The 23,199-nt window shown below is 36.1% G+C and overlaps 3 protein-coding genes across 8 annotated transcripts in view; 2 read left to right on the forward strand and 1 right to left on the reverse strand.

Moving 5' to 3' along the window:
- The window catches only part of LOC129408965 (leucine-rich repeat flightless-interacting protein 2-like), a 61,311-nt gene extending 43,796 nt beyond the window's left edge, over positions 1-17,515 (forward strand). For 2 of the 6 annotated variants that reach the window (XM_055153923.1, XM_055153929.1), the window contains exons 4-16: positions 2,922-2,948; positions 3,044-3,169; positions 3,928-3,999; positions 4,625-4,795; positions 5,285-5,377; positions 5,715-5,807; positions 6,325-6,417; positions 7,291-7,438; positions 14,014-14,063; positions 14,992-15,109; positions 15,224-15,303; positions 15,382-15,486; positions 15,831-17,515. In XM_055153923.1, the coding sequence (XP_055009898.1) occupies positions 2,922-2,948; positions 3,044-3,169; positions 3,928-3,999; positions 4,625-4,795; positions 5,285-5,377; positions 5,715-5,807; positions 6,325-6,417; positions 7,291-7,438; positions 14,014-14,063; positions 14,992-15,109; positions 15,224-15,303; positions 15,382-15,486; positions 15,831-15,938 (1,284 nt within the window). In that variant the 3' untranslated portion in view covers positions 15,939-17,515. Of the gene's footprint in view, positions 1-2,921; positions 2,949-3,043; positions 3,170-3,927; positions 4,000-4,624; positions 4,796-5,284; positions 5,378-5,714; positions 5,808-6,324; positions 6,418-7,290; positions 7,439-9,055; positions 9,301-14,013; positions 14,064-14,991; positions 15,110-15,223; positions 15,304-15,381; positions 15,487-15,830 lie in introns of those variants that run through there. The other 4 variants (XM_055153927.1, XM_055153930.1, XM_055153941.1 and 1 more) reach the window with 4 other exon arrangements.
- Positions 17,516-17,966: 451 nt separating this feature from the next.
- tyw5 (tRNA-yW synthesizing protein 5) lies at positions 17,967-21,239 on the reverse strand. The gene is made up of 8 exons (XM_020925453.2): positions 21,064-21,239; positions 20,256-20,410; positions 19,786-19,855; positions 19,541-19,585; positions 19,296-19,433; positions 19,090-19,177; positions 18,476-18,592; positions 17,967-18,328 (listed from the first exon to the last, which is right to left on the reverse strand). The coding sequence occupies exons 1-8, from the start codon at positions 21,142-21,144 to the stop codon at positions 18,033-18,035; spliced, it is 990 nt and encodes a 329-aa protein (XP_020781112.1). The 5' UTR covers positions 21,145-21,239; the 3' UTR covers positions 17,967-18,032.
- A 19-nt stretch (positions 21,240-21,258) lies between these two features.
- On the forward strand, positions 21,259-23,173 carry maip1 (matrix AAA peptidase interacting protein 1). Its single transcript, XM_020925451.2, has 5 exons — positions 21,259-21,616; positions 21,832-21,903; positions 22,028-22,154; positions 22,418-22,568; positions 22,710-23,173. The coding sequence occupies exons 1-5, from the start codon at positions 21,302-21,304 to the stop codon at positions 22,786-22,788; spliced, it is 744 nt and encodes a 247-aa protein (XP_020781110.1). The 5' UTR covers positions 21,259-21,301; the 3' UTR covers positions 22,789-23,173.
- Positions 23,174-23,199: the final 26 nt, after the last annotated feature.

Raw genomic sequence — 23,199 nt, forward strand, 5'->3', positions numbered from 1 at the left:
CTGACCATAAAGAATAGACGTACCTGTTGCTGATATTGTGCTGTCCCTCTCAAATTACATCACAGTCAAAAGCCAACAGTTTTTTGATTAGTCTCTCTCACCTCCTGAAAAAGTGTGTGCAAGTTTTCAGTTTTCAGACCAGCTAAATACTTGTCAGGCAGCATTTGCTAATGTGTACATAGTGTCACCCTTGTAACTGCTGAACATTCCTCCATAGACAAACGTGCAGTACCCCCCAGTGTGATGTGTCTGCAAAGTATCAATACCCTATCTGTAGATTTCATAATTATGAGAAATAAGAACAATTACCATCACAATTACAGATTTTAAACAAAATATTTATATCTTTTGAATGTTAAAAGGTCCTCCAAAATGTTGCGTGTAACAGCAGTCTGAAGTACATGAATACCTACACTTTGTTGCCGTTACCTGGAGTTGTTTATATTGTCTGTTGAAAAGTAGTAATTTAGTATGACAGAAAGAAAAGATAATTGGCAGTAAAAATATTTGTATACGTTTTACATCAATTAAAAGGTTTTATTACCACATAAGATAAGAGAGTGGTATTCAAAAGGCTTAGAAATGTTGTATGTTTAGATCTACATAAACCAGACTGTTTAGACAGCCTCAGTATATAATGCTAAAAAAATGTAGACTTGGCACTAAAAATCTTAGATCAATTCATAAGCTATAATTACTACATAGCCTGAGAGAGTGGTATTCAAAATGCTTAGAGGTACACATAAACCAGACTGTAGACAGCCTCTGTATATAAAGCATGCCACGCTTTTCTGTTTAATATCAAACTAATCCCTCTGTAGATAAGACTGTTTGCATATGTCAAAACTAGGTCTGTCATGATAACTTTTGAAGTAAGATATATATATTGCCAAAGAAAATATAGGTGACAAACAAAAATATTGAAACTAATTTATGCTACTGACACAGTAACCCTAAGTTATCCCCAAAAAGCTATTTTAAATGTACAAAATGGTTAAAAACATGAACTACACGAATAAATAGCAGAAGTTTGTATCTATAAAGAGTCAAAGAGTGCGTATACATGCAAAACAGTATCGCGGTTATTAGCCATATCCCGGTTATGGCAGTATTCGGGATACTGTGTATACATGCACCATGACGAAACTGGGATACTCAAAAAACCTGATCATACCTTGGATGCTGTTGTACATGTGTACACACTCATAGAAGTTATTTATTCAAGCCTCTACAGCTCAAAACTTATCATAGGTTACAGAAAAATACTAAGAACTACCTACAATAAATGTTGACTCCCAAACATAATTGTTCATCTATCATATATTGAATGATGAGTCAATAATTGTCATGACATGGCCCAGTTAATATTAGAAATATTTCCCTATCTGTAAAGAGGCAGGTATTTCCCGGTCGACCTGTTCAGAGCATTGATAACTGTTTATACACAGAGGTGTGGTTCAGAAAGTTGTGTTAGATTTTTCTCAAATCATTTGGGAATTAAATACAAATAATTAGGTAGAATGCAATAACCATTGTCCTACTTGTAAAAAGATAGACACCCTTATTTTAAGTTCAAGGTGTTTTTGAGCAATAAAAACACCTTTAATTGAATAAATGCAAGATGGATGAGTTTAATGGCATAATGTGGCACATTCCAGACAATGCAATAATATTTCAGGTGACAAAACCCCTCCACCAGAGAAGCTGCATAGTGTACCTTTAATATAGATAAATGACAACTTTAAATGTATTAAATTATGTGAAATTATTCAATTGCAATATCACAATCTTTCTTCTCCTGATAATTGTTTGGCTACAGTCTATAGTAGGAGCACTTTTCTTTTTGAGTTGCAAGTTCTTTCATAGCAAATAACTGGAATTGTGTGTTGTATTGTTGCGCCCTCTGGTGGATCCTCAGGACACAGGCAGCAGTTCAGTGGCCAGTTTTCTGAGGAGTGCAGTGAACAGTGGACTTCCTCGAGACCTGGACGATGTGACGATCCCAGACTTTTCAGACGTGAGTTTAAATGGCTGCAGGAGTACAGGAGGTGGTCCATAAGTTTGTCCTGAGTATGATAGTTGACACATTTTGAGAGCACGGATTGAATTAATACCAGTGTTTAACACTGAAATAAATGTTGCCTATACAGAATCTACAAAAATAGTAAAAAGTTACCAGTGCTGTGTTGGAATTGTGATTGACATTTGCGAGTCATTTTGTGGTGTTGGTTAAGTTTGGTTGTGGTTTGACAATAACTGACTATGCATGCTTTCTACTAGGGATACTCATATTTATGTTTGAGAGAATTTTTGCTCTAATAAACTAAAACCTTTTCTGCTAGCCCTGATGACACACCAAAGCCGTATCATTGTGGATTGTAATGTATGTGGTTGATATATGTTGTTAGTTTGCTATATGTTGCTAATATGTTAGGGTATATGATATTTAGGGTGGACCATGCAATGGCAGTCCACCTTACTTCACTTCACCATGTGAAAAAGTTGTTACAGAGTTGTGCACATGACTCAAAATTCATGCTTGTGATTGGGTGTTGGGTTTGTGAGAGCAAGGAAGGAAGTTTAGGTTTGAAAATTCTATACTAAGTAGTAGTAATCCAAAAAATTCAATTGTCTGTTGAAAAATAATTATTGGATTTGCACTCTAACATGGTTGTGTGATTTTATTAAGGTGGCTTTGAATGTTGATCTAATCACACATAGTCTTATCAAGCTACCACTTTGTGTGATTTCATTTTGGCTGTTGGACTTTGTTACTTGCACTATGTTAGTATGGTCTTGGTCTTTAAAAGCAAAGATGGAAAAAAGTTTGTGTTTGGTTCAGATTTTCTTTTTGAAGAATGGTGAAGGATTGTTATGTAATTGTTATGTTTTGATGTTTGACCCTCTTTTTATTTTGACAGGTGGAAGACGGCAACTATCTTGAAAAGGTAGGTTCACTGCATATTCGGATATCATTGTTTTAAGTTTATATTTTAATGGATTGAAGCTAAATTTAAATACATTTTTCAACTGTTTCCTTCAGGGGTCTCGAGCCGCCTCAGCCCTCACAGCCACCACACTCACGTCTTTAGGGGGGACATCCTCTAGACGGGGCAGCGGAGAGACAGCACTGACTCTAGATGCTGAGACGTCTATACGAGAAATTAAGGTAATGTTAAGAGGAAGCAATCAAGAGGAAGTAAGCATGCATCATTTTAATTTTGCTGATGGATGATTTTTAAGGAACTGATCTTAAAAATCTTATCTGAGTATTAACTGAAAGAAATGATAATGTTTAAATTAAGGATGGGATGAGATCCAGACACGAGATTGGGTCCACAAGAAAAGACAAGATGACATTTTGACAGAATTTATAATAATTAAATTACACAGTTCAATACACAATTTTGACCATTTTTGATTTATTTTATTTTTGCTGTCTTTGTAGCATTGCTTTTTTGGAACAGCAAAAATGTAAGACGCCAGCACTTTTCAGGTGTTTAAATTTGTGGTAATTTTGTGTCATAAGATCTTGTCCCATCCTCAGTCCAAATTATAAATGTCAGTGTAAAAGCCCTTGGAACTCACAGACCTGCTTATAGTAATAAACTATAATAAGTGATATAAAAACAATTTTAGATGTATGATTTGCAAAAAACTGTACACCTGTAAATCATTCATGCCATCGATATGTTATTTCACCTTTGCATGCATTTCTTTTGCTACACTCATTATATATATATTTTTTATATAAGATTCTAATTAAATACATCTGCAGATTCCATCACAGTCTGTCTATTCTCCTGTTCCATAAATTCCTCATTCATGCTGTTTTAAATGTCCTCTTTTTGCTTCAATTCTTCTGCCACCTCTGTGCTTGCCTCACTGCCACTGCTGCTGCTGCCTTCACTGCACTGCCCCCTGCAGGAGATTCATGAACTGAAGGATCAGATCCAGGACGTGGAGTCAAAATTCAACCAAAATCTGAAAGAAGCAAAGGTATTTCTGCTTGAAACTGTGTTTGCAATGCCATGAAGCTTTTATTTCTCAACTTTGCTCTTCAAAAAACTATGTACTGAGCACAGCATGTTGAGTTCCTATTTTGGTGACTAATTAGTTGTGTGTACACAGTACTGACCTGAGCTGTAATCATACATAACACAAGCCCATGCTCCAGTTTATCTGATTAGTTCAAGGGCTACAAGAATAACTACAATCAAATCAAAATGGCGATGGTCATAATTGGCTTACTGTAACACCTGCATTTAAGTTGAGACTATAAAGGAGATTCTTGAACTTGCTAACCCTGTAATTCTTATATTAGTTTAACTGGCAATATTTGGTACTGTTAATACGCATTTAACATGTGCTCTGTGGACTGAATCCCATTGTCATATTTAATCTATAGAAGGTAAGGTTTGTGACAAAAAAATATTTCTGTAACTACACTGGGCAAAAATATAATTAAATATAATAAACTGTTGCATATAAATGCTCTAATGAATTATTCTGTCATTAATCCACATGTATGTTATTGCATCATATTTTGAAATTAACTTTGCCAAACATCTCACCTGAGCTCTGTAAATAAACTGCTTAATCCTGTCTTTGTCACATTTTGCAGGACAAACTAGCAGAGGTGGAGGAGAAGTACCGTAAGGCGATGGTGTCTAACGCTCAGCTGGACAATGAGAAGAATAACCTGATGTACCAGGTGGACACACTGAAGGACTCTCTGATGGAGCTGGAGGAGCAGCTTGCGGAATCCAGGAGGGAGTACGAGGACAAGGCCAAGGTAAACAAGACCACCAAAATACCATAAAAAAACATAATTATTCATGAATCTTTTCTGATTATGTCTGCAATCAAAAGTTACAAAATAATTATGGTTCCCAGATGACCGCTAGAGGGCTTAGCTGAAAGTACAATGTTCCCTGTGCATGTGCAAAGACGTACAGGTGTTCAATGCTAACAATACTTTGAAAACATGCATTTTTACTGTGAGTGGACATTTTGATCTGGTGTTGTCACCTGCTTATCACAATGGAGATAGATATGTTTTATGCCATACTTGAGAACATGTGAAAGCACACATGAAAGCATGTGGCAGAACCTCCAACAGAGAAGTTGCATAGTGCATCTTTAATATATAATGTTGAATAAATGCACCTAAATACCAAAACTGACAGTAGTTTGGTACAGTATATTGATAAGTACTGTATAACCCCTACTTAAGAGCGGCATAATCACATTTCTTTTAATCACATTTTGTTTTTCTTCACAGGACTTTGAGAGGGAAAAACATGCCCACACAGTTCTACAGTTCCAGTTTAATGAACTAAAAGAGACTCTAAAACAAAGTGAGGAGCTGCTAAATGTAAGTACTTCAGTACTACAATTACTTGATTTGCCAGAGGCTTTCAGGTCTTATATTTGTTTAAAATGGTTGGTTTCTTGAGACCATTTTACTTAGGATTGCTTGTATGCCTGTACCACTTATTTTTGTAAAATAATATAATAATGGTTGAGCTTAGATACTTAACAGATCTGATACATTTCCAGTGTTACATTTGCAGTTTCCACTTGTACTGAAAAAGATTAATTTCTGTACACACATTTCATCTTTAAAATAATTCACATCTTTGAAATGCATGAACTGTATTTCTTTTTCCTTTCTCTCTTCCCAAACCTTTCTGCCCTTTTTAACTGCTCAGGAAATCCGTCAGCTGCGAATAAAAGAGGAGGGATTTCAGAGAGAAATCTCAGATCTACAAGAAACTGTGGACTGGAAAGATAAGAAAATCTCGGTATGGTCCTAGTGTATGTTACTACGGGATGGATGAGAATCTAAAAACAATAAATGTAATTTAGTTCATATTTCGCTCAATTTGATGGAAAATTTAGCAGAAAATGTTGTTATGTAGTTTTCTACGTAATAAACTATCAAGTCAATAACATAAATTCCTGTGACAATTATATGGATTTATATTATATGGAATTGAAATGTCTTAAAAAGGTCTATATAGTTTGAATATCCCTGTATCTGAACTACTTTAAATACTGGTTGTGATTGGGGGAGGGCCATAGATGTAGTTTGCCATCCACGCCCCTGTCAGTCTCAGGGCAGCTGTGACTACAGAAGTAGCTTTCCACTGAATGAAAAGCTCTTTGCGAAGTGTACCTTACCATACAGTTTCACAATGTAAAACCTTAAGATTCTCAGCCTTCATTGTAATCCTCCTTTCACCCATTTAATTGCATGCATTTCTCTCTTTTACACTCTGCCTCTCTTTCCACTGTGGTCTGATCCTGGGCCCTCTTCAGGCCTTAGAGAGACAGAAAGAATACACAGACGCCATTCGAATTGAACGAGATGAGCTAAGAGAAGAAGTTGTGAAGCTCAAAGATATTTTAAAGGTATTTTGTGTGTCCTGTGGTGTGTGCTAATATTTTATGTTGTGCTTATGTTTGTTATCATTGTCTTAAATAAATGTGTACGTGCTTTAGTGTGTGTGTGCAGTAAAAAATAGATGGTGCTTTTGTAGATATGGAGGGACAAAGGTTTAGGCTAGAGTTTTTCTCAGACTAAAACGCTGTTCCACCTTGTGATGTCATGTGGTAACACAGGATGTTCTCCACTGTGTTTTTAAACTCCATACAACTGCACTAGAATCATTTGGAAAATTTCAGCCCTGGAATTTCCCATTTCTCCTGGACAAAAGGTAAAAGGTAGCTAAAAACTACTGCTTCATGACATCACAAGGTGGAACACAGCACATTTTGAACTTTGGAGATGGAATCAGACTAATAATAAATGGTTACTCGGACATGTGTGAATTAAACAAAACACAACTCCAGGTATGTTTTTGATGCGGTAACAGCATGATAATGGCTTAAAGCTCAATTATGTGTAATATTGGACTTTTAAAGGTGGAGCACATATCACCTGCGTGTTTTCATCAAGATTTTATTACTTTGCCTGGAATATTCCACACAATAACATTATTTATTTGTTCTATTAAGCCTTAGTTTCTTGTTTTTTTTTTTAGTTTTTTGGGGGTTTTTTTTGGCCTGAATGTGCCTCCTGTTTGATAGATCAATTTAATGCAACTGTGGAACATTGCAGACAAAGCAATACCATCTCCATGGAGACAAGCAAATAGCAGACCCTCTAACCAGAAATTTACATAGTGCATCTTTAAATAAAATTGTATGGTAGTTCACATTCTCTTTCAACATCATATTTTATACCATTAAAAACTAATACATTTGTGTCATTCTCTTGTGCAGAAACATGGGATAGTCCTGGGTCCTGACTTAAACATAAATGGAGGAGTGACTGAGGCACTGAACACTGAGAACTCCAGCTCAGATCCAAACTCTCAGCCCACCCAAGAGACCCCCATTTCCCCCACAGAAGGCACCAACAGCATGCTGGGTAAGAATCCATTAAGATTTAGTACCACCTTCACTGCATGGCTTCGCACCTGACTAACATACTTAATCTTAAATGATCTGAGCATTTTACTATTGTTGCTAACCTGCACTTAAAGCACCTTAACATCTGTCGCACTGCTTGCTTTTTGTAATTATTAAAGGTAGAATATGTAGCATGCACTCATACAGATTTCTATTTTAGTTGTATATGCTGAAGTTATAAAGAAAATACATAAATAATTCCAAAGTCATAGAAATCAATCCCAAATAATAATTTTCATTTTTATTGACCTTTATCTAACCAGGATAGTCTCCCTGAAATTTGGAATCACAATAGGATGAAAACTAACCTGGCAACCGGCAGATTTGATACGTGTAGCACTCTGAATGGAGAGCATGCCAAGATGGATTCTTGTGAACACAAATATCGTGAGATTCCATCTTGCTGTGCAAGGTTAGGAAATAACACGGTTGTACTATTTTTAGGATTATTATAAAATCAGTACGTTTTATATGTAAAATCGCTTTGACCCAACCCACCCGATTCTGTGGGAAAACTGCATACTTGGCAACAGTGAGAAATAACATGATCATTAGAATAGTGTATTTTGCGGTCCTGATATAAAAAAAAACTAGAAAAGCACTCAGAGAGCGCAGACCTCCGCCAAGGACTACCCCCATTTTTTATATAAACTGCGATAAAATCAGTCTTCTGGATCAGATCCGGATCAGCCTTTGGAATATGAAAGAGGATCCCATTGTCCATCCCTGAGTCAAATTTCATGGGGTTTGGTCAATAATTAACCGAGATATTGAGAAACAAATTTTTGGCCCCATTTACCACAATGGTAACTAAAATTTCAAAGTGATCCAGAATCCAGGATTTCTTCCGGATCACCCCCAAAATGAAATCAGTTCTTCCTTTTCATATTTCCAACAAATCCTGAAAATTTCATCAAAATCGGTCCATAACTTTTTGAGTTATGTTGCTAACAGTCAAACAAACAAACAAACAAACAAACGCTGGCAAAAACATAACCTCCTTGGCGGAGGTAAAAAGGTCTTCATATTTGGTAGATGTTTGAGTTACAGGTGCACTATGTAACCTTTCTGTCAGAGTCTGCTACCTGTTTGTCTCCATGGAGATGTCATTGCTTTTGCCTTACATGCTCAAAGTACTTTGAAAAACATGCACTTTTAATGAGTTGTCTCCCCTCTCCACATCTGACCTGTTACACACCCTGCTGAGTGGAACATTTCAGGGACACAAACCTGCCACACGGTTGTATAGTGCACCTTTAATCAAATGAGGAGAAAAGGAAAGTTAATCTCTTAAATGACCTAAAAAACGACTTGACGACATAAGACGCTTTGTACTTGGCAAACAACACTGCATTCTTTTTGCTTTCCCTCCTTGATATGTTGGATCTTCTGGTGATTTTTTTCAGTATTGAATATTCCCTTGATTTCGGGGTCTCTCTATCTTCTTTTTGGCTTCTGAATCAATTGGGTGATCTGCCTCTTCTTTGGCTCTGCTGCTGCGGCTGTTCCTCCAAATCAACAACATTTTATAATATTTTCATCTCATTTTGGCATTTTTATCTCCACGGTTCTTCAGGAAACTCAGAAGAGGAGACCAAAGAGACGAGCAATCACCCAACTCAAGAAACCAAACTAGAACAAAATCAAGAAATGCAGGATGACACTGAAAAACAGCACTTGATGATTGAAAATTCTGCATCTATAGTGGAAATATGTGCTAACGAGGACCAACCAGAACCCAATATTGAACACTCAAATGCAAATACAGTTATGATGGGGACCGACCAAGTTGACTGCAACAAGTGTTGAGAAAAATGTGATAGAATTTGAACCAATTGAGCAAAAAGACACTGAACATACAGAATCGGAAGAGAAACAAACTATTGAAAATGCTGAAATTAAACCAACGTCTCAAGAAAATTTGGAAGAAATTATTAATGTTGAAAAAGTTGATTCTACACAGTTGACCAAAATAGAGCCTATGCAGTCTGATAATGCTACGGAAGACGATGCATTAGCTAAAGACGTTAAAAATATTGACCCAGTGGTTGCAACACCTAAAATTGATATTCAGCAAGATTTGGAGACACAAGATGGCGACAGCGAGGATGTATCGGCCAAATCTCATGTCGCTTCTAGTGGGGGCAAGAAAAAGAAACGTAAGAAGAGAGGTAAAAAGAAAGGAGCAACTTCAGAAGACAAAAAAGAACAAAATACTGGATCAGAAAAACAAACAAAAAGTGATGGTACAACTGGAGATGGTGGATCAGCAGTACAAGCCAACAATGAACTTTTGACAGACCAGAAAATTCAAGAAAATACTATGGAAAATGAGCAAGTAACTGAACAGATTACTTTGGTAGATGATTTTAAAGATGGTAAGCCAACAACCCAAATAGTAGAACAAACTGAAGCCATTTGTGATATTGATGCAGATACAGAAACCAAGAGTTTGATCAATGAACTAAACGCTGACAAAATTGAACTTAAAGCAACTATTGAAGAAACCAGTGACGATCAAACCCAAGATATTGTGGACATGGACCAAATTAACTTGGTGGAAGCTACAAAACAATTACAAGCTGGGTCAATTTCTGATATTGAAAAGGACACAGAGACCAGTAGCTTGATCAATGAACTGAGCACTGACAAGGTTGAAGAATCCAACGATGAACAAGCTCAAGAAATACAACAAACAGGACCAATTTGTGATACTGGAAAAGACACGGAAGCCAATAGCTTGATGGATAGCCTCGAGAAAGCTGAACAAAAAGTAACTCTTACTGAAGCTGATACAACTAGTTTGGAAACGGATCAAGCAGAAGTTTCATGTGGTGAGGCTGCCACTGGTACAACTTGCAATTCGGAAGGCATGGACTCACCTAAAAGCAAAGAAAAAATGCAATCTTTGGACAATATTGAACAAGAAATTGAAAGTGAAGCTAGTTTGGAAACGCATGATGGGAATGGTAACAATGTTGCTAAAATTGATTCAAACGAAAGTGATGTTGATGTTGCTATAACGGCTGAGAGCGGTCTACCAAGTTGTGATTGTGCTGCGATGTCTGAAAAGGACAATACTGATGAAGTTCAGAAACAAAATGCAGAGAGTCAAAGTACTGAAAGTGAACAAGCTACTACAAGTATCACAAATAGTCAAATGGATGATTCTCAGATCAGTGTACAAGATGATGATCTAAAAGAAAGCTTGGTAGAGATTGAGGAGCCAAAACTGCCAGAAAATCTTGAACATGTCAAAGATACAGATTCATGCATTGAAGAAACATCTACTTTTGATGCTCAAGATGCGATTTTGAACAATTGTGAAAGTGCGACGTTACAAAATATGGATTCAAATCAGGAACCAACTGCTAACGATGCTATGCCAATTACAGCAAGTGATATTGACAAAGTAATCACAGAGATTAATTTGATTGAGGAAAGCAAAGATGCAGAAATCATCCCTACTAAGAATGACACTGAATTGAAGTCAAGTCAAAGTGAACCAGATGATGCTAGCAGTGTGGTAACTGAATGTAAGTATGATGACAAGGAAGTTGAAGAGTCTAGCATAGCAAGTGGAGAGTTCAAATCAACGGGAAAAGAGAGCAAAGGTGGCGTAGTTGTTTTGGTCCGAGAATACACAGAAGAGGCTATTGAAAATTTGGATAGAGTTGATACAAATATAGAAAATACAGTTCAAATTGATTCGGAAAGTATGGTTGAGGAGCTGAAAGATCTTAGCCATGAAGATGAAGTAGCAAGTAGAGAGGATAAAGTTGAGGTCGGCTTAGATGTTTTGGTAGAAGACAATTCAAAAGACCAACTGATTAACACTGAATCACCAAAGGAGGATCAAAATATGGAAGATGACCATAAGGAGTTGGAAATAGTTGATATCAAGACTGACCTTGCTTCCCAAAATGTTGAGCAACCTGAAGAAAGCAAGGACGAGGAGATCAAAGCATTGGTTGACACTGGAGTTGAGGTTTTGGTTGAAGATGACAACTCAAAGAATACTCAACCACTAACTGAAATGCAAAGTTCTGAAAATTGCTACACGGAGGATGTAGGGTCACAAAATGAAGTAAAGCTACAACAACTTGCTACTAAAGAGGAAGAAGTTGAACTAGGATTTGAGGTTTCAGTAGAAGAGGACTTAAAAGACCAGTCGATAAACACAGAGTCACAAAATGACAATACAGAGTTGGAAAATCCAGGTGTACAGCCACAAAATGATTCAGATGTTTTAGCTTGCCAAACTGTTGACTTGTCTGAAAACAATGTAGAATTTGATGCAAAACAGTGTCCGCCAACGGAGCAAGGTGTTGAGGAAGAGGAGGATGAAGGAGAGGGGTTGTCATTTGATTTTGATGATTTGGAAATGGAAGCGGCTATAGCTCAAAGTTCAGAGCCTAAAACTATCAATGAAGAATTTGAGGTGGGAGTTGAAGTTTTGGCTGATGAAGCAAGCTTGAAAGATGATTCGAATGACAACCAACAAGAAGTAATTAGTCAAAATGATAATGGAAATAAAAACTTGGATATACTGAATAATAAGGAAGAACTTGAAGTCACAAATAATGACGAGGATAGTTTGGATGGTGTAAGTTTGGCCAGTCAATCCGAAATCTCTCAAGACGAAATTGGAGCAGCTTCTGAGCATGCAACAGTTGTACAAGATGCTAAACAGAACAGTAGTGAAAACAATAATAAGCAATCTTCTCCAATGGATGATGGGGGTTCCGATTTGGTCAAAACTAAAGATTTGCCAAGTGGGAAAAAACAAACAGGTTCAAATAGTGGACAAAATCGATCTGGAAAAGATGGTAGAAAGGGCAGTAAGAAAGGGAAAGGGAAAGGAAAAGATGAGTGTAAAATGAATTAATTCATTTGTGGATCATTATTGCTGTACTTGCTGCTATGTCACAGTATGCTTAAAGGTGCACTGCTTTTCTGGTGGAGGGTCAGCTACCTGCTTATCACCATGGAGATGTTGCTTTGAGTGGAATGTTCCACTATATAGCATTAAACTTGTATATCAGATACTTAACCAATTACAGTTGCTTTAATTATTCACAAATATCCCGTCAACCCTTTTCCTTCATGGAGATAGATAAGTTTAATGTTATATTGTGTAAAATTTCCGGACAGGTGACTGACCTTCCACCTGAAAAGTTACACAGTACACCTTTATTGTGACATCGGTCTTAAATGTGTGAATGTTTAGCTCCATGTAACAACAATGTAAGCAATTGTTGTAGCTGGCATTGTAGTTTACAAGTCAATATCAAGTCTTCTATATGAATCCGTGTAGTTGCTTCACCATTGCAAGTTATTAAGTAAATAAAACAAATTACTGAAACACATACATGAAAATCCAATTCTGGGACGAGTCTTACTAGTGAGAAATCATCTTGAACTCCTTTTCACTAACTTTGGATTATTATGTTGTCAAAATGTGTTTTGCTGACCTAAAACACCAAAGTAGCCTACATTTAAAATTAGATATGTTAACTGTAATGTTTGGTGACTTCAGTCTACAGTACTTCTAGGTTGGATCAAAAGCTCCTGTAATTGGCTCTTATAAAACATGTGACATTACTTACTTAAAAAACAAGTTGAGACTTTATTACATCTACTTTTTGTAACCTCAGTCCTCCTTAAAACTGGTTAACTGTCCCATGTTGTTTTGCTGCTTGGCCTTTTGTCCTAATGTAAGATGTAATGTAAAATGTGTCGCACTTTTTCTCTGTATATGTCATCCAGGTACTATTATATATATATGTAAGAAATCCTAGTTATAGTCACATCATATTGGTAACAGATTTTGCACTTCCTTAGTTATAAGGTTACACTGTTACCCAATTTAATGACCATATTTGGACACAGTTTGTTAAATATATTGCTATTACTGTTGCCATATATGTACTTCCATGTCTGTTTTCTTGTTTTAATTGCTGGAAAAGCCTTTGATATTCCTGCTGAATTGTTGGTTATTATTGAGTATATTGTGTAAAATGGCCACGTATGAACAACTAAGGAGTGAAATTGGGCCAAAATAACCATCTCGAACTTTTAACTATTATATTTTGCACTTAATGTTACTCATAAATGTAAGGTATCAACAAACACATGCAATAAATAAACTTTTTAATACTTGATGCTTAAAACTGTTGCCATGTTATTGATAAAACTGTACATTATTACATTACTAGTACATTATTTGTGGATTAGCATGACCAATTAGCTTAACAATTTAGCTGTTAGCAGATGCTATATGTCCCTCCATTGCATGTTCACAGATTTTGCATGCTAACATTAGTTTAACATTAGTTTCACAATCCTGCTACCTCTTCATGGATACCTGCTGCATGATCCGTACCCAACCCCACTCCTGCCATCGTCTCGTGGCTCATCCCATCCCTGACACAACCTTGGTAATGAATGTTTTGGATATTGTTATTTGTAGAAATTTGGGAGAAAAATGTTATTTGGTTTTGATTGTTGTGTTAATTATTATTCATGTTTCAGAAATTCGCTTGAGAAAACTGGTGGATGAAAGAGAGAAAATGATAGAACAGGTGAGTGCGCAGTGTAAATAAAACTTCACATATTTGAAAAAACAACGGTGCTTAATATCCAAACCAGTGGCAGTAAAATTATTTCAGTATATAATTTTACCATATAAAGCTGTATATATTTAATGTCAGTTGAAAACTAGCCAGGCTGGTGCCACCTAGTGCCTCCGCTCAATTTCATTTTTCTCCAGCGACTAGGTCAGGAGTCAGAGTACACTAAACAGTTCGCAAAAATCCTGGAAGTGCAAGTTCAAGCACCAGCCATTCAGCAAAGAGCCATATATTCGGTGTTGGCAACAATTCCCCAGATCGAGGATTTAAAGCCGGAATAAAGAGAAAGTTTGGTGAATTTCATCAAGGGGAAAGACGTTACTGCCCTTCTTCCTACGGGTTTTGGGAAAAGCTTTATATACCAGTTAGCCCCGTTTGCGGCGCGTTACATATGTGACTACCAAATAGCAGCGATTGGTTAAATGATAAAAAGTAAACGCCTACCGTCAAGCGAACAAATTCTAACACTGCAAGGTCAGACAGTTTCTACGAAGTGAAACCAGCTGATGAATCAGGCTAATTGAAAACGGCATCTTTTAGTGAAATCAGGTGAAATAAAATAATAAACTACTCAAATCTGTACATGTTTTCACAGTTGAAATTATTACCCTTGTCATTTGCACGTGATGTCCCAGATTGGTTTTATGTTTTTGTGGTAAGTGTCCTGGCCAGAAAAGTTTGGGGACCCGTATTCTACATAAAATTCAAACTAAAACTACGAAGGCCTTTAACGGGTCCTAGATTAGTTGAGGGGTGACGCAGCAGCACAGAACTGGTATAATATTGACTTCACTCGTGTTTTAGCTTGGTTAATTGTTTAGTCGGTGCTACATTAAGGCTGTTTCTTATGTTTACAATAATTTATGATATTTTTGAACAGGTGAAAAACCTCAAAGCTCAACTGGAACAGAAGACACAGAAGAATGGCACAGACAACTTGAGTCCTGATGGAGAGATTGTGGAAAACGGAAACGACCCTGCTCTAATAGAAATGCAAAGTAAAGATAATATATAGTAATATATAGTATAGAAATATTTACAATAACTACAACTGGTACAAACACTGTTATGGGGCTGGTGTTTGAATCTAATTTATTGCTTCTTTGTTTTAGGAGATGCCAGTAGACAAATGAATGACCTCAAGTTTAAACTGGTAAAGGCAGAGCAAGAGGCAACTGCTTTAGAACAAAATGTAATCTTCAAATTCTCATAATACAGTATTTACATTATCAAATACTGTATACTACTTGAAGTTCATATTTTTATTTAGGTTACAAGACTGGAAGGTCAAGTGGCTCGCTACAAATCTGCAGCTGAAAACTCAGAGAAAGTGGAGGATGAGCTCAAAGCAGAAAAACGCAAACTCCAAAGAGAGGTATCGCAAATATCAATAAATACATTCATAGATCTTGGTCCAATCCCTGCTACAGCATTTCCACCCTTTGTTGTGTATTTGGGCAAGACACTTTCTGGGCATAATGACCATGTTTCTGTCACCCTTTCCCAAGAAAATATTGGTTCATAGACTGAAAAGTGAAAGAATATTGCATCCTGTGGTGGCTTTTCAATGTCTATGAAACTGTCTATAAAGCAAAAGCTATATTTTAAATTTGTTTTCTAATGTTTTTGCCATTTAGAAATTATGCTATTGACAGTGATAAATTATAACAGATGTTTCTATATATCAATATTAAATGTCCCCCTTTTCTTCTCCCACAGTTGCGATCAGCACTGGACAAAATTGACGAACTTGAGTCGAACAACAACCATTTATCAAAGAGACTGGAGAAGATGAAGACCAGCAGAGGAATGGCTCCAACTCCATAGGATTAATATAGGATTATTTAAAAACATTATCACTGCTGAGCTCACTGCAACTTCACTCTACACTCTGCAAAACATGTGCCATTTATTTGAAAATGTAAGGATCTCCTAGCATTGAGTCCAATCTGAATATCTTGGTAAATGAATTGAATGCATGTGTGAAACTGATTGTGTGGTTATTAAACACTGTTCTGCACCAAAATGAAGGAAGGTTGCATTTAAGGAAAAAGCAACAGTTTAACATTTAACTGACCATTTCATTTTTGGGTTTCAATGTTCTACAATGAGAGATGGACTTGCACTGCCCTCTTCTGGCTGCCTCTCCTCAATACAACAACATTACCTGCCATGTCCCATATAGGTAGCCCATTAAACGTCATATATACTAGTAGATTATACTTTATTCAGGATTTTTGGACTTTTTGGAGATGGGATTAAATATGAAAACTCCAGGATGTTTTTAATTTAGATAAAAACATAACTGTTTTAACTGCTAAAAATAATCATCTTTGCATAAAATATGAACTTAATTGATTTGGGGATTTGAGGCTTTGTTCACACTGGTTTGGTCCTGGTTTAATCTTGTTCTAGTCCTGGTTTAGTCCTAATTCCACAGCACCTTATAATGATATATTATACATTATTATTTGAGATCAGGAACCTGTCAAATTATAATTACTATTAAAATGTACTGTATAGTTAGTACAATGCCTGGATATCTAAGAATACAACTTAAGTTCATAGTTAATATGTTCAGTCCTGTTGTACTTCTTTCTCTGGTGCTTTCTCTTGAATGATGATTGAATGATTTCCAGTTTTCTCAAAAGCCAAAGTATTTTCAATTGTGATATCAAAACTTGTTCATCTGAAGTAGCTTTTTATTAATTTTGTTATCAACATACTTTTAAGAGCTAAATCAACAATGGCTTTGAAAAGTTAAATTTATAAAGAACATGTTAAAGGCATAAGTAATATTTTAAATGTTTTTTCAGACATGCTTAAAGGTGCATTGTGTAACTTTTCTGGTGGAGTGTCCACCAAATGCTTTTCTCTGTGGAGATGTTATTGCTTTGTCTGAAATGTTTCACAGTATGGTATTAAACCTTTCTATCTTTGAGTGACAGACCACCAGTCAAAAAGTTACATAATGCACCTTGAAAGTAGGGCTGTACAAAATATTGCTAAATCAATTTTATAAAAACTAAATACACTGCAAAAGAAAGAGTTTCTGACTGTTGTGACTTGTTTTCTGTTGGTCAAATTGCAACAATATCATTATCGCAATTTAAAAGCTGTTGAATTGGATGAGATTCTTTCCTCATATGGTGCAGCCCTAAGTAAAGGTTATACTGCCAAAGACAAACCATGTAATGGCCACTGGTCATTGAATGTCTAACTCCCATATGACAAAAGCTTGCATTTGCTTTTCACTTGATCACGCCTCAGAGCTGAAACAGGGACTCAAAGCAAAAGGACAATCTGACCACGGGACTTGTTGCTTCACTGTTTACAAGAGCTTTGAAATGTTTGTAAAGAGAAAAAAAAAAGTAATTTGTGCAATAAAAATGTAAATTTCTGAATTTCTCATTTTTATTCTCCCTGAAAACAATATAACACCTGGCATTTGCTGCACATTTTTACTTTAGGACATCTATTTATGATTTTGAAAAGTAATATTGTGAGACTTTTGATATTGTGATATACAATCTTAGACTGTATATATAAATGGGTGAGATGTGTGTATACAATGAAAGATGCACTGCATAACTTTTCTGGTGGAGGGTCTGCCAATCTGCCATCTCCTGAAATGGTTGGTTTAATGAGAATGTTTCATAGTGTGACATTAAACGTAATGCTCGTGCATTTATTCAATAACAGATGCTTTTAATAAATTGACAAAAATACATTCTTGTTGTGAGTAGGCTCACTTCTCCACAAATTTGACCTTTAATTTGGCTGATAGATTAAAATGTAGAAGGCATAACAATAAAGTGGAAAAGAGGAACAAACAATTTGTGTTTTTATTTCTTTTATTAAATATAGTGCAAAAAGCATTATAGCCAAAATTTTAACCTCACAAACTGATTTCTCCTCGTTTTATCCAGGATTTTTTACTTCACCATTATTACTGTCCTTTGGCTCATTTGGTTCACAGTAAGTCCTCTTCTGTATTCTCTGAACCATCCTTCGTCCATAAAAGTCCTTATACTCAGGAGGCAGTTCGTCCAAAGTGTGCAGTGCCCTCTCTAAAGCCTGGAGAGCTCGAGTCGCAGCCACTGGGTCCTTATTTCCGTATGGATCCTTTTTGTCATAACTGTCTGGCTGTAGGTGGCGCCAAAACACATTCACCCCCACTCCAAACTCCAAGGCTAGAGTGTTGTGGAACCAGAGGGCTGTGAAGGAAAAAGCAGATTGATGTCTATTGTGAGCACATATTTCTATTGAGAATATGTTTTATTGTTTTATGTATCAAGCAAGATATAATATAGAAAAAAAGAAAAAAAAATGGGTTAAGCAATTTTAATTAGCAATGGTATTACCAGGAATAAACAGCAGGTCTCCAGGCTGCAGCACACACTCGTATCTCTTCGCTTTAACAAACTCAGGAAACTTCTCCAGATCTGGGGAGTCTATGTCCAGGACTTCAGATTTATCTCCTGTCAAGAATTTATGAACATTACAATAATAATGAATTCATTAATGACAGTCTTGTTCACTCAATGTTGTGCAGGTGTGAGGATATAAATTGAATATAAAGGTGCATCTTGTAACTTTTCTGGCGGTGAGTCCGTCATATGCTTTTCTTAATGGTGATGTTATTGCTTTGTCTGGAATGTTTCACAGTATGGCATTAAACCTTTCTATCTTCAGACCAAGTTACAGGTCACATCTGTGGAAAAGCAATCCTGCTCATAATCAGAATACCTGTTTTTCTAGATATTTTTGAGCTATAAAACCACCTTTAATTGGATAAATGTACGGTAGATCTGTTTAACGTCATATTGTGGATCAAAAAGTGACGGGCCCCCAACTGAAAAGTTACATAGTGCACCTTTAACAAACATGATACAATGGTACCAGAATACAAAAGTCTGATACACTTAACTCTATTTAGAAAGTTTGGTATTTCTTTTTAAATTGGTTGGTATGTTACCTGACATGTACAGATACAGTGCATCCTGAGGGCTATAGAGGACCACTCTTTTTGTTCCTGTCACCTGAGCCAAAAGGTTATCCATCACCTGTACATCATAAATAAGAGTTTTGAGTTTGAGTTACAAGACAGCAGAAAATACTATAGCTACAAATACTGCTGCTACTATCTCAATACTACTCCTACTACCGCAATATTTTACTTACGTCGTAGTGAGTCCAGAGCTGCAGACCACAGGAGCTGATACGAAAAACACTGGAGAAAAATTTATCTGGATCAAAAAACTCTGGGATTTTAAAATCTTCAGCCAAAACTGGGAACTGTTTCTTTATGTCAGCTGGTTCCTGAAAATTGCATCAAACCAGTTAAATATTAAATGGCAACTTAATAATATTAAACAACTAAATATTTACTTAAGAATATTTGGACAGCTAGTTTTCAACTAACTTACCTTTCGCACATCCTCTCCAAGAGATCGTAGGTAGTAACTTTCATCCTAAAAAACAAGACACAAATAATTACACTATATTTCCACAGTTTATGCATACATAACTTATTCTCCATTGCATGTCAGTTAGTAGCAGTATAAGTATTGCATGCAAGTTCATTTCAATTCCAGGTACAATATTATTAATATTATTAGATTAGGTAATATCCAGTTGACCTAGTAATATTGTTTTGAATTTAACAACGTACCTCACATAAGAAGAAATCAGAATGCATTTTCTCCGATGCCCTTTTCACAAACTCATTGAATGCCAATGTCCTGGAAGCATGTAAACAATATATAGATTAATATTTGTAACTGCAGATAGTAAAAATGCACTGTGTAACTTTTCTGGGAGGTAGCCAGCCACCTGTTTGTTTCCATGAAGATGTTCTTGCTTTGTCTAAAATGTTTCACAATACGTCATGTAATTGTAAATGTAATTATCTCCATGAAGAAAAACAAATTACGCGTCCAGGACAAGTGTCAAATCTGTGGAGAGGCAAGCCCGCTCACAGTATGAGTGCATTTTAAGGGATTTTTGAGCATTCATCGACATACAGTGGAAGATTCCAGGCTCAGTGAATAGCATGTTCATGGAGATCAGGAGGTGGTGTACCCAGAAAAGTTACATGGTGCACATTTAACTTGGTGAAATAGTTTAATGATTGTGACACACTTGTAAACAAAGTTCTTATGTAGGAAGTCCATCGTTGGCACAGTGGATACATGAACCTTCACCTCCAGATCTCCTCCCTTCTCTCTGAGGTACTGAGTCGTCCATTTTTCCAAACAAGGCCCCACACACACTCCTCTGAGCACAGCTGGTCTACGCTGAAAAAATAGGCCAAAGAATATTGTAAAGGAACGTTTGGGAAAACAATGCATCAAATTCTCAAATCTTTATTTTGTTTTTTTATGACTGAGTATTTCATTTTGATAGTGGTTTATCAAGTGGCTGGGTATAACAGTGTTCAGCACACTTATTATCCTGTTGTCACTATTCAAAAACATCTGTTATATTTATTTGAATCTTATATAGTCTTTGTATATTTTTCAAGGCACTAAACATTAGTACATTATTTATTCACTCCTTATTCAGTATTACTTGCACATAAACAGTTAAATAATCATGCCTTATTTGACACCAATCTCTTGATATTTTTGTTACTTATTTAGAATGTATAGTTACGATTTATATGTGTCCAAATAATTTCCCTTGTAGAGCAATAAAGTTTGTCTAAATTTACTTTACAAAAACATATTAGTAGTGGATTCTGAACTGGATTTACACCTTTACCTTTCCAGTGTACAAAACCTGTAATGAAGTCAACTAGTTTATGAGTTTAAATACACATTGCCAAAAATCTAATACATGCAGACATCATTCATTACGAAGCTATTGATTGGTGAATGTTAGAATATACATGCAAAACAACATACCATGTTCAGTTCACTACTCGTTTTTATTTTCGCACGTAACTTACCTTTGGATAAATATCACGTAGAAACACGTCCCTATCCACTCTTGTAAACACGGGTACATCTATTTTTTCCTGAAGCTCCATAATTCATAATTTATAATTCACACAAAACTCTCTCAAGTCCATGCACTTTCTTCATGCATGTTGATTGTGTCACAGTTTTATCATTCCCCATTCAAAATAACTATTGTTTCTACCCGGACCACAAATATAAACGGACAAGAAACACTACGCAACAAACATGGCGCTGCCCGTATTCAGAGGTTGTTGTCGTCTGACAGTATCTTTCGGAATAAAACGTTTATTTACTGTAGACAGGTATACACTGATCCGGAGCCATATACCGGGATGTTCTTCCACAGCTGCTCGCCTTTCAGTGACGTTATTTCGGCCTTACAGTTCAGACAGAGAGCCTCAAAAACAAAGACAAAAAGTGGTCGTAGTCGGTATCCCCAATCCGTTCATTTGGTTTCGGACCAAAATTTACTATTTTCTAATAAGGGCATACTTCGATAAAGATTTCACGATTGAAGAGTTCACGGAAGGAGCTCAACAGGTAAAGGATTAAATTAACTAGTTAGAAAGTCACTATCGTACTGGAACGTTGTCTGCATTTCTCTTCTAGATGTTGAGATATTGTAAAAATGAAATTAGTTTTAAAATAGTCTCTCATCCCATCCAAAATGATGATGTATTTGAGTGTTTGAGTGTTATTTAGTTTAGCTGAAAAAAGGTAAAGGTTTATTCTTACTCTACCATTTGTCTTTTGAGGCCTTCACACATGTTTCCAGACTTCTGTCACAGTGCCAGTTTGAAGCACTAGAAGGGCTTGTAGCAAAAGATGTAAGTACACTTAATAAATATGTGTAATATGCAAAAGATAGCTTATTTAACAGAATAAATGACAATGGAAATGTTATTATTTACCCCATGATAATTCATTGTTCCATCATTTTTATATTTTCAGCTCATTGGGAAACTGGAAGAAAAATGTAACTTATTGCCTTCACATTACAAGAAGGCCCTTTTGGCAGATCCAGATGAGATCATGTACACGACTCCTGGAGACGTCGGCATTTACTATGACGACAGTGGTCAGTGTCATCAACCACTACTAACTGTGCTTCCTCTGCATCATAGGATATTCACTCTTCCTTCTCTGTACCATGTAGTCACTGTCCCTTCTCTGTGCATGCTCAATCCATTTAACATGAACAATTCCTCTGGTCCTCTCATTCTTAGTCCTCATCATATTTGTCTGTCATAAGCACATTTAATACTTCACTTGTGGAACAATTTTTGTTTTTTAATTGTTATAACAATCTAAGTTTTTCGTTATTTTCCATATGTTTATCAGGTCGTAAGTTTGTAAGTATCTTGATGCGTTTCTGGTACTTGACCAATGCAAGACTTCCTGATGACTCTTTGGAGGGAACCCGCGTTTTCCAAGTTGCCATCGGAGGAGAAGGAGACGCAGAGACGAAACGACTACTGACTGCAAACTATGAGTGAGCTTTTCTGGACAATAATTATATAGAATCATATGTAATGATTTCTGTTGGTATACAAGTAAACATTCACTCTAAAAAAAAAAACATTTGTCCAGCTGACAGATTTGATTTTTTTCTTTTTACTCTTTATCATAACAGATTTCAGCGTGAATTCACCAAAGGAGTTGACCCAGACTGGACCATCACACGGATAGAGCACTCCAAGCTTTTGGATTAAAGTCATTTTGAATTTTAGCCATTTTCTTGTCATTTCAACAACTCTTTTATGAGACTGTTAATTTTTCAACAATGACAAAGGCGCAGGTCAGCTTCTACTATATAAAACACAGAAAATAGTATGCATTTTTAACTTTATTTACTACTCAATGAAGTTTGATTGGAAAGTATTACATTATCATACTGTAAAGGTCACTTGGTTTCTTTTCTGAAGATAGTTCAGTCTTTTATTTGTATGACCTCTGGATGGAGCTGATTTGTGTCCCCATTAAACCAAACCATTTCTGTTCAGTTCAGTATGACTGAGTTTACTGATATGGAATGTACTCTTATTATGCTTTATGTGTATATAATTAAACATGACAGTTTAATTAATTTAAGAAAAAGTGTTGTGTCTTTATTGCGTAACCTT

Source organism: Boleophthalmus pectinirostris, unplaced genomic scaffold, assembly GCF_026225935.1.
Source record: "Boleophthalmus pectinirostris isolate CB_2022bp ecotype Guang Dong unplaced genomic scaffold, ASM2622593v1 HiC_scaffold_1, whole genome shotgun sequence".
In the NCBI taxonomy this organism is placed as follows: Eukaryota; Metazoa; Chordata; class Actinopteri; order Gobiiformes; family Gobiidae; genus Boleophthalmus; species Boleophthalmus pectinirostris.

Coding starts and splice junctions, on each gene's coding strand:
- tyw5 (XM_020925453.2), bottom strand. CDS start 21,144: ATGGAGCTTCAGGAAAAAATAGATGTACCCGTGTTTACAAGAGTGGAT. Junction 19,856..20,255: donor CATAAGAACTTTGTTTACAA/GTGTGTCACAAT, acceptor ACATGCTTCCAG/GACATTGGCATTCAATGAGT. Junction 19,434..19,540: donor TTGGAGAGGATGTGCGAAAG/GTAAGTTAGTTG, acceptor TGCAATTTTCAG/GAACCAGCTGACATAAAGAA.
- maip1 (XM_020925451.2), top strand. CDS start 21,302: ATGGCGCTGCCCGTATTCAGAGGTTGTTGTCGTCTGACAGTATCTTTC. Junction 21,904..22,027: donor AAGGGCTTGTAGCAAAAGAT/GTAAGTACACTT, acceptor TTATATTTTCAG/CTCATTGGGAAACTGGAAGA. Junction 22,155..22,417: donor CATTTACTATGACGACAGTG/GTCAGTGTCATC, acceptor TATGTTTATCAG/GTCGTAAGTTTGTAAGTATC.